Source organism: Chinchilla lanigera, unplaced genomic scaffold, assembly GCF_000276665.1.
Source record: "Chinchilla lanigera isolate Chin_1 unplaced genomic scaffold, ChiLan1.0 scaffold00118, whole genome shotgun sequence".
NCBI lineage: Eukaryota > Metazoa > Chordata > Mammalia > Rodentia > Chinchillidae > Chinchilla > Chinchilla lanigera.
In genome coordinates this window covers 10,261-26,305 of record NW_004955519.1, presented here as the reverse complement: position 1 = coordinate 26,305, position 16,045 = coordinate 10,261, and the positions used below count along the sequence as shown (strand labels likewise).

At 35.7% G+C, this 16,045-nt stretch overlaps 1 protein-coding gene across 2 annotated transcripts in view; it reads right to left on the bottom strand.

Annotated features, from left to right (window-relative positions):
- Scml2 (sex comb on midleg-like 2 (Drosophila)) overlaps window positions 1–9,467 on the bottom strand; it is a gene marked incomplete at its 5' end in the record, with an annotated part of 67,388 nt that extends 57,921 nt beyond the window's left edge. For both annotated transcript variants that reach the window (XM_005409124.2, XM_005409125.2), the window contains 4 exon segments: window positions 202–436; window positions 1,221–1,291; window positions 6,793–6,858; window positions 9,422–9,467. In XM_005409124.2, the coding sequence (XP_005409181.2) occupies window positions 202–436; window positions 1,221–1,291; window positions 6,793–6,858; window positions 9,422–9,467 (418 nt within the window).
- Window positions 9,468–16,045: the final 6,578 nt, after the last annotated feature.

Here is a 16,045-nt window from a genome sequence, read left to right as displayed (position 1 = left end):
GGTACCGGAGAAAAACCAAAAAAAAAAAAAAAAAAAAAAAGACTTAGCATGACACCTGTCCTGAAATCCGACCCTTTAGCACACATTAACCACCTAAACATCTACTTGTAAGAATGCCTAACAATTTTAAAAGACTGCTTAAAACTACCTACTAAATATCACATTAGTAAGAATGTTATTTTATAAACTATTTATCCTCACCTAGTGGAGGCTGAAGTAAGTTTCCTTCCTTTTCACATGTTCCAACAGGCTGTATGTCTGAAGAATCAACAAGCTTCCAAAAATCATTACTATTGTCACTACCATCCAGCCGTAAACGTAGTCTGACCCCAGAAATTCCAACAACTGTGGCAATACATATTGAAGTAATATTGCGAGGGTCATGGGCTTCCAATTTCATGCCAATTTTGAAGTCATTAGCAGGAGGAACCTTAGACTATATATAAATAAAATTTTGTTAAAATACATCAACACTAAGGGAAAAAAAGATGGTCAGTTAAATTATCAGAATACCTTGGAAACATTTAAAATGTTCACACAAAGAGGTACAACAGATGGTGAATGAGGTCAGAGCTGTAAGGGTCAAGGAAAACATCTCCAAACTCCTTGACTTGAAAAGCAGCATTAAAAACAGGACACATAGCTACTATCACTCATCTGCTCACATCCAAGCAACCTACCTTAAGTGGCTTTCTAAAGTAAGAATTTCACTAGGCCATTTCCTTTGAAAGAAGCCACCTAACACTTTATCACTGTGTATGATAATAGAAGTTCAACGCCTGAGCACAGTATAAACACCTTACACCTTTATAATCTTATTCCCTATCACCTCAGTGCATTGTGTTCGTTACCCCATGCTTCACTACTCAAGATTCTTTTAAACCCAACTGCTTTGTTTTCAGATGTTTTTTCTTCTTGGAATATCCGTCTCATTCCTAGCAGCTCAAATACCACCTGTTTTGTGAGTTTCCCCTGCTCCACTACAGAGTTATGACATTTCTCATTATTTACTTACATGCCTGTCTTTCTCTCTAGATTGGCAATTTTAAGGGTTTAGTATTCCCAACACAGAGTAAATTCTTAATGAGTGAGTGCAAAGAGACCATCTGGGTTCCAAGTTACACAACCACAATCCCAGTTTCTCATACTACCAGAACATAACAATAGCACTCCCTTCAATAAGTACATAGTTTATATCCTCTTACAGAATTTTAGCATACCTGTCTGAAGCACTCTGAAGGAGCACTTATAGATCCAGTCTTTTTCAAATACATGTCCCAGTCAAAATCATCTGGAAGAAACACACATACATAAAACATATACACTAACTTTCAGAATATAGTGTTGTTGTTGTTTTATTGTTTTTTTGGAGACAAGGTCTTGTTATGCAGTTCATTCTGGCCTTGAACTCATGGCAATTCTCCTGCCTCAGCCTCCCAAGTGCGAGGATTACAGACATGCAGCAACTACTACGCCTGGTCATACAGAGGGTTTTAGCTCCATAATCTTTTAAAAAATACTTCCTAAAGAGCAGATTGAAACTTCTTAATCTCCATTTGATTACTAGCATGGGAATAAAAAACAGGCCAACTTTCTGAAAAATAATGGCTCTGATATAAATTAAAACCCAGATCCCCTCAATGTACTGAAGACTGAAGCATAGTAATTCTAAAAGTGTGGATGATAGAAACAACTAAATAATTTTTATAAAGTAACAGCACTATTTACCTGTCTCTAATATAAGTTTATCCAAGAAATATGTCTGCACAATTTCACACCATCAAAGTGAAGGTGTTGGGCTGAGGATGTAGCTCAGCGGCACAAGTGCCTGCCTCGCAAGTGCAAGGTCCTGAGTTTGATTCCCAGTACCAAAAAAAAAAAAAAAAAAAACAGGCCAAGAATTAAAGTGAAGGTGTTCAGATACATGGTTGAGTAAGGTTTAACCTCTGTAATGTTTTCTGGAAAGAAAAAAAAATCTATGAACCACAGTAATTTCTGAATGAAGTGTTAGATTTCCATCCAGAGTGACAAGAGCATGGTGGTAGGACAAACCAGTAATCATTAATGCAGCCATCAAAATGCATTATTTTACTGATCTACTCTTACTGTCTTTTTTCATACAGTACTAGATGAGAAGATTAGAAAACAGTATAATTTGGTTGGCTTTAACATTTCAATTCACTTGAAGACTGCCTTAACACTGAAAACTTAATTCTCATCAACCAGGAAGTTTTTCTGTACTCCTTGTAAAAACACTCCTTCCTGCAGGAATCTGCATTACCAGCTTCATATATTCAGTAGTTTTCCTTTACCCTTAGTTCCCTCAATCCACAGTGCCAGTTATCCATGATCACCTATAGTCCAAAATTATTCAATGGAAAATTCCAGAAATAAACAATTCATAAGTTTTAAATTGCATGGTGTCTCTGATTAGCCCGATGAAATCTCAGTCTCACTCCATCTCACTCAGAGTATTGATCACCCCTTTACCCTTGCTGGTACACTACCTAGTGTACCACTACTAGTGCCTAGTAGTCACTTTGTTGTCATCTCAGTTATGAGATCAACTGCTGAGGTATCAATATGCCTGTGTTCAAATAACTCTTTTACTTAATAATGACCCAAAAATGCAAGAGTAATGATGCTAGCAATCTAGATATCCAAAATAGAAGCCATAAAGTGCTACTTCTTTAGGCGAAAAGGTTGAAGTTCTCAACTTAGGAATGAAACAAGATCATATTAACATTGCTAAGATTTATGGCAAATTACAAGTATAGTTGTTAATACTTACTGTGACTAATTTATAAGTTAAGCTTTATCATAGATATGTAAGTATAAGAAAAATATATACAGGAAAAAAAATTATATATACAGAATATAATACTAATCATGGTTTCAAGCATCAACTGGAGGTCTTAGAATGAATGTATGCCAGATAAGTGGAAATGGGGAAATACTGGATTTTTCAAAAGCTACAATGTTCTCTCTCTCACACACACACACAAATGTTGATAAATGTTTAACAACCAGCTTTATGAAAATACAAACAAAACGCCTAACTGGTAGAGTGGCTTTCTATAGTGCAGTTACTATTACCATGGCCAACTGTGAGGAGCCAAGGTAAAGTTTCCAACTGTACAAGAAGTGATGTGCATAACAGGTTCTCCCAAGTCAGTGTGAGGCAGCTATAGCACACTACCATTACATATGTGTGCATTATATGTGTACACATTATGGTATTAAGCATGTCATATGTAGTAACATTTGATACCTTTCTTTTTAAACATTGAACCATACACTTAAAAATATGTGTCTGAATCCACTTCCAGATGATGTGACGGAGCATTACCAGAGTGTTGAAGGTCATATAGCAGTATCAAACATATGGACTTTGGAGTCAGAGTTGCCTGCTAGGTGACTCCAAACAAGTCATTTCACTTTTATCTATAAAACAAGGACAGTAATATATATGGTAGAGTAGGTGTTTTGAGGGTTAAATGAAGTAGTAGATAAAGAAATCACTTAATAAATAGTGTATTATACAACTAAACGTAGTAATTGTGCCTACATTTGTGAACTAAGTAGCTTTCTCAAAAGTGAAAACAGAAATCTATGGCTTCAAAATAAAATTGACCAGATGGTTCAGTGGTCTCCTTATCTCACAATCAGGGTCAAAATTTCAACTGAAACTCTATCACCGTATTACCCAGGACAGTGGTGGATAACCTACAGCACATGTGCCATGATGGGCTGTTTGTATCATTGAAAGCTCTAAAAGGTTCACCATCACTGATCTAGGAGAACATTAAAAAAGCGCAAAACAGCTAGGCACAGTGGCACACACTTGTAATCCTAGCTACTCAGAAGGCTGAGGTGGGAGGATTCCACGTTTGAGGCCAGTCTAAGCAACTTAGCAAGACCCTGTCTCAAAACACACACACAAATAAAAAAAGGCTGGGGATGCAGATCACTGGAAGAATATCCCTGGGTTCAATCATCAATGCCAAAAAAATAAAACAACAAAAATTAACGGGGAAAATTTTGAGTAGGATGTCATAAAGGACCTGACACTCCAAGCAGAAAGGAGTGTAGGCTGAAAATAATAACTTGGAAACTAAAATCTCACATGTACGTATACTCCAAAGAACATTCTTTCACAAGCCAATAACCTCTGTAAAATTTTTCAGTGACAATGGAAAATACTTAACAAATTTGCCATACTCTATCACCATTTATGCTGCTATAAGTTGTAATTTATGCTACCAAAAGCTTCACACTGGTACACTGTAACAGTACCATTTTCTAGCTGGGTGTAGTGGTGCACGCCTGTAATTCCAGCACTCAGGAGGCTGAGGCAGAAGGACTGCTGCAAGTTTTAGAGCAGCCGGGGCTTCAAAATGACCTCTAGGCCAGCCTGAACTGCATAGAGAGAACCTCTCTCAAAAAAAAAAAAAAAAATCATTTCTATCATACTGCTAGCTGGTGATCATATGTATCATTTACCATTTTGTGCCTTCATTTTTGTTGTCTTTTTCAGATGGAAAAATTTTTAGACTGTCTCAATGAAACTTTTCATCCTGGCTGCCTGTGTTGAGACCCTATCAATAACATAGTAGAGGGGCTGGGGATTTAGCTCAGCGGCAAAAAGCGCCTGCCTGGCAAGCGCAAGGTCGTGAGTTCGGTTCCTGGTACCGGAGAAAAAAAAAAAAAAAAAAAAAAAAAAAAAAAACATAGTAGAGACACACGTGGATGCAGGCTTTACTAGTTTAGATTTGAAACATTCACATCAATACTACAGCTGGAATTCCCAACCAGGAGCCCAAAACAGAATCTTAACTAAGCTTGAGGTCCCTGTCTGCCTCTGCATCTTGTTCTTATCGAAAGATGAGAAAGTAAGGGTGGGCTGGGGTTCATTTTTTCTTAAAGATGCCTGGGAACTGATAGGTTTCTTCACATACATAACCTTGTGATCTGATTATTATCTGCACATGCCGATGGTTGTCTTTATTTGACTTCCATTCCATTCTAACCTATACATAAGCTCCAAAACCTTTTGGCATATTGAATATGATATGTATAAGCCTCACTGATCTCCAGAATATGTAAATGAGAATCCTAGTGTCTTTCATTAGTTCTAGGCTTGGATTCACAAGCTATGTGAAGAAGATAGGCAAAATATCCAGAGACAGAAGCTTCTCAGTTGAATGATCAGCACTTCCTACTTCACAACATTTATCCCAACTGCAATAGCATTTGTTTGTCTATCTTGTCCCACAAACTCAAAGAGGGCAGGAATCATGTTTGTCTTGTTCATCACTGAATTCCCATAGTGGGTTGCCACTATACATCATTGTCCTAGGTACTAGGGCTGCATCAGTTAATAAAACAGATAAAACCCAGTCTCTCTCTTAGAGCTTATCTTCTAGCAGTCACTCACTTATTCCTAATATGAGATGCTAGGGTCTATGCCTAGACATCTGCAGATGTCTATCAATTCAATTAAGTAAACTTTTTTTCAAATCAAAGTTCAACCTTTAAGAATATATTTTTAAGCCTATTTATATGAAGTGAGAATAGCAAACCTACAGAAATAGAATAGCAAACCTATAGATAGAAAGTAGGATCACTGTTTGCCTATTAAGCTAGAAAGCTGATCAATGTTTGCACCAGAAAAGGGAATGTGTTCGAGGGAAATAGGGAACAATTGCTAATGGGAACAGGGTTTCTTTATAAGGTGGTGAAAATGTTCTACAAGTGATTATAGTGATGGTTGCACAATTCTGAACATACTGAAAACTACAGGATTGTAATGAATGGATTACAATCAAGTAAATGAATAAATTATATGGCATGTGAATTACTTCTCAAGAAAGTTGTATTTAAAATAAACAGGAGAGAAATTTCATTGGAGAGTGAGGGGGTTGAAAAGAAGAGCTGAAGAATCATAAGGCCAATGAAAAAGGGAATGCTGAGGACCCAACACAGGGAGAAACAATGATTTGATGGAGGATAACTTCAATAGGAAATCTTCAGGCAGGAATAGAAAGCTATGGGGTGAACTCTGGGATCGAGGCTGGCAGGTACAACAGAAAGACAAGGTACAAGAAGTTTGCCTCGAAATTTCTCTTAAAAAAACAGTCTGCTAAGTTATTTTTATTCAGCTTTTGCATGATGTAACTTATTTTTTCATTTTTCTTAGGAGCAGCAGGTCCAGTGTGTCAGATTCAATCTCCTGAGTTTCTCTGATGCAGTTTTATACACATGCTGTTCAAAATAAGAAACTTAAAATATGAAATAATAACAGGGTTAATAAATGAGGTTAGTACCTACTGAACATTTACTACATAATTAGGCATTACATTGTGTGGTTTACAATTTTTTTTTATTTACCTGAAATAGTCTCATAAGAACTATTACTATCCCTGTGCTACACAAAAGGAAAAAGAGGCTAAGAGACATTGAATAATCTGCCCAAGGCCATTTAGCAAGTAAGGAGTGAGGCCATGATTTTAGAACAAGTCTGTCAGATGCCTCAATATCTAAGCTCTTTAACAAATGAGCTGCCTGTGAATCATAAAAAAAACAACTTTCACAATGAATAATGTTAAAAAGGGGGTTCAGTAATAACCAAATTATTCCAAGATGGTAATAAATGGTAATTAATATACAGTATCTAGAATTTGGCAAAATTTTCACTGAAGTATAATTATCAATTTATTGTTAAGTAAAACCACAGGAAATTAAAATTTAAGTAACATGAGCTCATTTTAGCATTGAGGAAAAGGTACTTACCACTTTGCACAGAAGATGTGGTTGAATGAGTTTTCTCTTGAGTCTCCTTCTTGACATCCATTGGATCTAACAAAAAAGAAAATAGCAATACTACAAAATCATATCAAGCTTCTGAAAGAGTACTTCAAAAAATATAAACTAAAACTATTTTAACGGGCCAGTTTTAATTAATCATAAAATTTTAGGATTCATATCTTCATTTTCCACCTATGGCTTCAATGCTTTCTAATATGCTATGCACTTTATAATTTGCTCATTTCTTTTGTTTACTGGATATCTCACTCTACTCAAATGAAAGTTCCATAAGGGACAGTATTTATTTTTGTCTGTCTTGTTCACTGCAGTATCTTCAGTTCCTAGAACAGAACCTGGCACAGAGAACACTTGCAAGCATTTGTTAAGTGAATACATTGATAAATCAGTATGAGCTGATCCTTACAATGTTTAAATTAACATGTCCTAGAAGTGGATGTTTGTGATGTTCAACATGTAACAGAGAAACCAGAGTACAATGTAATTCCGTGAACTAAACAATTTTTCCTCTGTGGCAAGCTACAGAACTCAAAGTAGACCCATGAGAACACATCAAATCTAAGACATATCATTTTATCTACATATATTTCTGTATGTATCTTTGAAAGGACTTGTTTTTTAAAAACTTAAGGATAGGGCTGGGGATTTAGCTCAGCAGAACAGCATCTGCCTAGCAAGCACAAGGTTGTGAGTTTGATTCCCGGTACTGGGAAAAAAAACAAACCTTAAGGATAATGCTGCTATTACACCTGAAAATTAACTATAACACCTAAATATCATCAAATAACCAGTCAGTGTTTACAGTTCAATTGTTTTAATTATCTTAAGTTTATATGTTTGAATCAGAATTCAAATAATGTATGTTGATATGTCTTTTAAATATCTTTTGATATATAGGCTCCTCTTCCTTTTTTTTTCCTTCAATTGTTTTGCTGACAATACCAGTTTGCTGGTACTTTACACAGTTTTCCCTCTGGATTTTGCTGACTCCTTTCCCATAGTGTTGGGTTCTTTTGGTCTTCATATTTTAGGAACATCCCCCACACACCTCTGACCAGAGGAGTTAAAAGAGATTCAAAGTTTGTCTTTGGGGATGAGAATAGAGGAAAAGTTGACTTCACTGGTGATATATACTTACGACAGGAGGTTCCTAATATATAACTCTCTCTCTCTCTCTCTGTGATGTGCATAGCTGTGGATAGCTATTGCCTAGATCCATAGTTCATTAGTGGTTATAAAATGGAGACATTCTATCATTCATTCTTTAATATCCAGAAAACTCCTACCGAAAAATATTTCCTTTCCTCAACCACTCAGTTACCCTGAGATACAAATCACACATAAACTCACTATTAACACATTACTGTTTCCTTTAATTCTCTAGTTTTCAAAGTGAGTTGGATCTCTAGCATTCTCCACAGATGACCAATAGGTTTTATTTGTGGGGTTCTAAAACATTACTATAAACTCACTGATTCAAACATACCTGATATGTTTTTAATCATCTTGTTTCAGTCTTATGGATAATCTTACTGTCAAGTAATAAGCTTCTTTAAAAGGACTTAAGAATGGTATCTCTCAAGGCAATAGATCTACTTACTGGTTATGGCTGAGGGACACTTCAAGCTATGTAAACACTTGAGAGGAATATATGCATGGGCTGCTTCCTGTTTAAACTACTTGATTTGTACCAAAAAATCACATTTATTAAACAATTATTCAATGAGGTTTTCTAAGAGGAAAGAAAGTGCAATTATAAAGGTATGCCTCCTGTTCTAGGCAACCTAATCACCTAGTTATAGAGCCCACAATAAACTTATGCATTTAATAAAATTAGAAAACATTTAGTGCTCAGCATCTAGCCAGAAGAAAAAATCATGAAAGATACAAGACTTGAAGGAAGAACAGGATTTAAGAAGACAAATATTTGAAGAATGTGTAATGAAGAAGAAAATAAAACACAAAGCAAAATGAAAATGAATGTGACACATTCATGCAACAATAAACAGACTTTGCACTACAGGAAGACAGAATGAAGCATTTTTAAATTACTCATAGTCAAGTTATAAGATCTGGATTTTAATCTTTGTCATGGATTATCATATGACCTGTCACTTAACCTCCTTGAGTTTCAGTTTTTTCATTTATAAAGCTAAGACAGCTGGGCGTGGTGGCGCACACCTGTAATCCCAGCACTCAAGAGGCTGAAGCAGGAGGACTGCCATGAGTTTGAGGCCAGCCTGGGCTACAAAGTGAGTTCCAGACCAGCCTGAACTGGATAGTGAAACCCTGTCACAACACCCACCCACCCCCCAAAAGAGCTGAGAAAACCGTGACCATTTCTATAGCTATTCAGTTCTAAAATTCTAATTCTAAGCACCTAACATCTCCTCTTTTTAAAAAGGCTTTAACTTCACCTTTTTCACAATGCTGGGGCTCAAAACCCAGGGCCCTGAACATGCTAGGAAAGCACTCCAACAATACAGCTACATCTTCAGTCCAAAAAGGTTTTACTTCAAAAATTCAACATGTCCTAAAATATTCATTCTAAACAAATAAATAAAAATGTTACCATTTTTAAACAAGTTAATCTTACCTTCATTTGCTGTTTGTCCCATTTTATCCTTTTCTGGTATTTTTTCCTATAAGAACAAAAGTCAGTTAATGACTCCTGCATAATACATTTCTAAAGGGTAATAGTGTTAGGAATTAACAGAATTAGATCATTTCAGTCTCTTTCCTTTTCCTTTAAATAAAAATAACAAGACTAGTAGATCGGTAGTTGGCTGAGAGGAGGAGTGAGGAATAATTGAAATGGATATGGCTATGGATATGAGGTTTCCTTTGTGTGGTGCTGAAAATGTTCTAATATTAGTGGCGATGTTTATGCAACCTTGTGAATATACAAAGAACCATTGAACTGTACACTTATAAAGGGTGAATTTTAAGGTATGTGAATTATAGCTCAATTTAAAAAAAAATTCAGTGAGCCAAACAGAGCAGATGGTAGGTTGACAGAGTTGATATTCAAATTGAGGCATACTCCCAGAAGCCAATTTCTACATTATGTTGCTGAGATGTGGGATAATCAAGACTATACTGGTGAAACGTTTAAGAACTCGAAGAGTCAAGTCTTCTAACAAGAATTATTTGTTTAGAAGGCCTGTGTATTTTGAACCACTATTCATTAACTGGAACTTTCCCTGCATGTCATTAATTTGTCAGGCCCTCTACAACAAAGATAAATATTAAGACTGTTCTTACACTCCAAGAGATCAATCTAGTCAGAAATAGGTAGATAACAGAGGTTATGTACATGGTAAGTCAAAAATGTAACCTAAGAAGTAAAAAATCCACCTACCCACTCTCCTATAACTGTGTGCACTGGTAGTAAGAACATAATGAAGTTTATACCTGAAAGTAATTTGGTATTTAAAGGAAGCCTATGAAGGCAATGTGTATAAAGTCAACCAGAGAAACTTTTGCAGCTTGGACCAAAGAGCCTTACACTCAAGCCTCACCTGTTCAAAACCTACTTCTTATAACATCTTTCACTTACTAAAAATACTATTTTTCCAGGTGCTTGGCATTAAAGTCCAGGTATGTTTGTTGTTCTTTTACTCACATTCAGTCAGCAGTTTTCCCTTTAGGAGAATATGCCCATGATCATTTCATTTCCTTTATATATATTCCATTAAAACTGAGAATAATGCTGAGCAGAAAGTAGGCACAATGTGAACCCAAATGAAAATTCTATATTCACCTAATTGAAATAGAAAGATTTTTTCAAACATTTAAAATCCATATGTGTCATGGAGATTCACTCTTGCTCCTGATCCCCCATTATTCTTACTTCCAAGTTTTTTATTTCACATAGGAAAATGTGTTAATTCTCAATGTAGGCCTATTGTAAAACTAGTTGTAAGATCAAATTGAATGCTTAAATTTACTTTTAAGCAAAGATTTCTCTCTTAGAATGTATAACTACATTACTTAGCCCAGTACAGTGACACGCACCTGTAATCCCAGAACTGAGGGACGCTGAGGCAGGAAAATCATAAGTTCAAGTCCCACCTATGGCAACTGTGTAATACACTGTCTTAAAATTAAAAATAAAAAGAGGGCTGGGGATGGAGCTCAGCAGTAGAGTAGTGATAAATAAATGCATTTGCCAGGAATGATGGTGCACACCTGTAATCCCAGCACTTGGGAAGCTGAGGCAGGAGAATCCCCATGAGTTGGAAGCCAGCCTGGACTACATTCAATTCAAGGCCAGCCTGGAATATAAAGCTAGACCCTGTCTCCAAAAAAACTATATGTATCTATAATTATCAGACAAATGACTGCCTGGGTTTGATCCCCAGGTACTGCAAAACTATCCCAAGTAGCTTAAACTTCAAATTATCATGCTCTAAACAGATAAAACTTTACAGTGAAACATTTCACCATCCTCCTTGTTACAAAAATCCCCCAGCCTTAAGGGAAAGAAAATCCCTAATGGGAGTATGAATAATTCACTTTCAAATATACACAGTACTTCTCTACTGAGCTTTCAATCTGTAAGACTTAATCCATTTAAACAAGTGAACAAAGCAATCTTTTTCTGGCTCACATGCATAAATGACTTTGTTAACAGATGTGCAGGCAATAATTACATGTACCATTAAGGGTCTATGCTTACGAGAAACAAGACAAGGCCTCTGAACTATGGGAGCTCTCCAGCAGGGCTTCCACCCTGCATTTGGCAGGTATTAAAGCAAGTCTTGCTTGGTACAAGTTGTTCATATGCCCACCTAGCTCTCCTCCTAGATTGGACAGTGGTAGAGGATATGGAGCATATATTATTCTTCCTTGTAGCATTCCCACAGCAAACACAAAGCCTGAACTTAACTGTGCTATAATCCCACTTGTATATAATTTGGGGGTATAAATTGGATGAAGGCCTGTATAAATATTTTGGTGATCCTCCTTCTTATCACAGGGCAGCAAAACACTAGACAATCTTTTTTTTTTTTTTTTTTTTTTGTCTTCTTGAGACAGGGTCTCGCTATGCAGTTCAGGTTGGCCTTGAGCTCACTCTGTAGCCCAGGCTAGGCTAGTGTCGAACTTGCAACAATCCTCCTGCCTCAGCCTCCCGAGTGCTGGGATTACAGGTTTGCACCACCATGCCTGGCTTAGATGATCTTTATCTTCCTTCTATTTTTGTAGAATACTTAGTTGGATTCTTCACATATTTATTAAAAAATCAGAGAAAATCATTTTCATGGGGGCGTATGTCTTGGGAAGTTTTATGAATAATCCCTAAACATTATATTAAGAAGCTATATATGTGAAATGTTGATCTACACATAAACTTAAGTTATATATTCTTAAAGAAACAATTTACAACTCAATAACTAGTAATGCCATATCAATACACAGAATAATTCTTTTAATTGCTTCCAGCTGTTACCAGTTACTTTGTCTTCCAGATCCTTAGTTTTCCCAAGTATAAATTAAGGCTTATACCACCTACACTTCATTGTAGTCATGAAAATAAAATGCGACATGGTAGTGTATGTACAGCATCCAGCTTAGTGTCTTAAACAAGTGGATGCCCAAAAATTGTTCTTTATCCTACCCCATCTTTCCCAGTTAAAATTTACCAATGAGTGAGTTTTTTTTAGCATTGACATTTAAATTATGTTGCAAAGTAAAACTATGTTCCAATTTTGATTCCTGAGCATTCCTTGCTTTCTTTTCCAATGTGTAAGCCAAAAAGGTGTTTAACAAAACAAAAACTCTTAGTTTAAGTACTTAGTTTAAATACTCTTACAATAAGTAGTAATAAATGCATGTATTTATAATAATCAGATATACGATTACAAAAGAAAGCAGCCATTATCTACTAATTAGCATTAACCAAAAAAAGCTGTAATAGTCCAGCTAAAGCCAGAAGAAATTTAGTGTCACCCTATGGTGGGTAACTTTGAGGTAATTATCCATAAATATATTATTTCTTGTAAGACAAAATATGCCAAAACTGCCCTGTGAACACCTAGAAATTGGAATGTTTTTCTTTTTTTATACTCGTCATTGCACACAAGACTTCCCCCAAATTAGAATATTTAACTGAAATGAAGGAAAAAAAAAAATCACCTTTAACCTTACAATCAAATAATATGAGCTGTTAAACCACCTGGCTACACACACACACACACGTATATACTTCTAATTTATAAAAACCGTATATGTAAATGCATATATAATATACACACGTAAACCACTTTTAAATACATACTTCCCAATTTTTTATCACTACTTTCCGACAAAATTAAGTCTGTATTATGAATTCATAATCAACGTTTTAGCTAAAATGAAAATGGGACAATGAATAATAAATGTTGTTTAAAAATTCTTAAGGAAAAATGCCTTAAGGCAAAATTCCACTACTGTCAAGACTGACACTTAGAGCAGCACAAAAGTTATTGCTATTTTTGCAATCCTAAATAATAAACATGGAAGAATATGAAGCTTATTGCTATTTGGGGGTGAATTTATATGTTTATGAAATACTTTTAAGATACTGTTTGACCACCAAAACTTTTAACCATTTTCTATACAATTTTTTATGTTATATATTATGCTATTTCTGAAAAAGGCTTAACAGTTCCAATGTAAAAATACTTAGGGAGGAGCTTTTTTAACTAAAAGGAAAAAGTAAAATTATACTAGTTAGGGAAAATGTAGTGCTTAATCTCAATGATTAATTTCTCTCTGGGCCTCCTAGTAGCTAAAGCAAAAAATGAAAATACTTGGAAACATAAGTCTGTTACAAGATAAAAGTAGATACAAATCCACTGGGAAAGGCAAACATTTTCCTAGGGCTGAACACTATCAGAAATCTGTAAAAGGTGTGATATAAATGAATAAAGGCTAATGAATTTAAAGCTATCTGACCATAATTTGAAGGGGTTATGGTTGCTACATTAACTAACTCAGTAGTTCTACATACTAGTGTGTACAGGACATGTGCTTACTAGGATGTTGTGCATTGTGTCAACTTGAAAAGTTTAGAAGTTTATCTAAGTGACTCAGCACGGGGCCAGGGTCCTCACTTCGTACATCCTGGATAAAACCTAGGGGTTCTCTGCCATTATTCAGGCTGGCCTTAAACTTGTGAACCTCCAGGAGAGTAGTAGGTATTACAGGTATATGACACCTCCACAGGCCCTATCAGTTTTTTTTTGTTTTGTTTTTTTGTTTTTAAAATAAGGATACACCCTGTATCTCTAATTAGGAATCACTACCTCAACGATCAATAAAGGTAAATATTTTGACAAGGACGATAACTAAGCAAATTTGACAGCAAGAATTCTCTCAGGAACCTTTTCAACTTTAGGTTACTGGGTCAGACGATATAAAATGGATGCAATTATAGAATTTCAACCTGACAGACGATAAAATTCAGAGGTTAAGCTTTAAAAAAACAAATTTGTGCCAAGGCCAATAAGTTTGCTGCCATATTTCTAAAACAGAACTCCTAAAAAATGTTCAAACTTAAGCATTCATTATGAGAATTATTCACTAACCCTTCCATTTTAGCGCTATTAAAAGCTACTGTCTGAAAAAGAGTAAAGTGCATCTATGGGGATTTGACCTAAAATGGAGATACCATGTGACTTTTTACCAGTATAGAAATCATTTTCTATTATATACAGATGCTCCTTGACTTACAATGGAGTGATATCCTGATAAATCAATCATTAAATTGAAAAACCCGACGTCAGAAATGCATTTAAGGCTGGCAACACAGCAGTATTTACCAGTATTTTCCTGATGTCAACAGTTACAGTAATGATTATCAATGACAACATATATAATATGGAGGAAACAGTTACTGGGATACTCTCACATTGTGCACTCTGGCCTCTACTTTCTCTGTTGTCCTTTAACTTCTTTCCAAGGCTACTGTGATTAAAATCAGCATCATACTGGCAAAAGAACAGACCTGAGGAACAGTGGAACAGACTAGAAGATACAGATGAATCTCCAAACACACTCAGCCACCTTATCTTTCACACAGGGGTCAAACATGTTCACTGGAGGAAAGATAGTCTCTAATAAATGCAGTTTCTCACTGGCTTTACACATGCCAAAGATTAAAATTTAGACCCATGCTTATCACCATGCAGTAAACTAAAGTAAAATTGGATCAAAGATCTAAATATTAAAACAGAAACACTAAATCTACTGGAAAGGAAAATAGGTAGAAATCTTGAAGACATAGGTGTAGACAGAGACTTCATGAACAAAACCCAGACTGCATGGGAGCTACTACAAAGAATCAACAAATAGGATTTCACCTTATTTAAAAGCTTTTGCAACAGAAGAAATCACCAACAGAGTGAAAAGAAAACCCACAGAGCGGGAAAAAATTATAGCCAGTTGTCCCTCAGACAAAGGGATTATATCTAGCACATATAAAGAATTGAAAAAAATCAGGCCCCCAAAATTAAAAGACCCTATCCACAAATGGGCATTTGAGATGAATATACATTTCGCAGATGAAGAAATATAAATGGCAAATATATATATGAAAAAATATTCAACATTACTGGTCATTTGAGAGCTGCACATCAAAACAATACTGAGATCCATCTCATTCCAGAAAGAATGGCTACCATCAAGAAATCAATCAATAACAAATGCTGGCGGGGCTGTGGGGAAACAGGAACCCTTCTCCATTCTTGGTGGGAGCGTACAGTAGTGCAACCACTATGGAAATCTGTGTGGAGAGTTCTTAAAAAACTAGGATTACAGGTCCCATTTGATCCAGCTATTCTGCCTTCTGGGTATCTTCTCACAAGAATCAAAAACATCATACCACAGCAATATATGAAAACCCACGTTTATAGCAGCACAATTTATAATAGCTAAATCTTGTAAACAACCCAAATGCCCATCAACTGAGACATGGATAAAAAAGATGTGTTTTTTTTTTTTTTAATATATAATGGAGTACTCTACTTGGCCATAAAGAAGGATAAACTAGACACTTCTATAGGTAAATACATGCAACTCGAGACCATACTCAATGAAATAAATCACACCCACATGTGTAAACATTGTCTCACTATCATGAGAAACTAAAGGAGTAAGTAAGCTCCAAAATGTACAATGGATATTGAGAACAGGGAAGAAACTGTTCAAATAGAAAAAAAAAGGGGGGAGAGAAAGG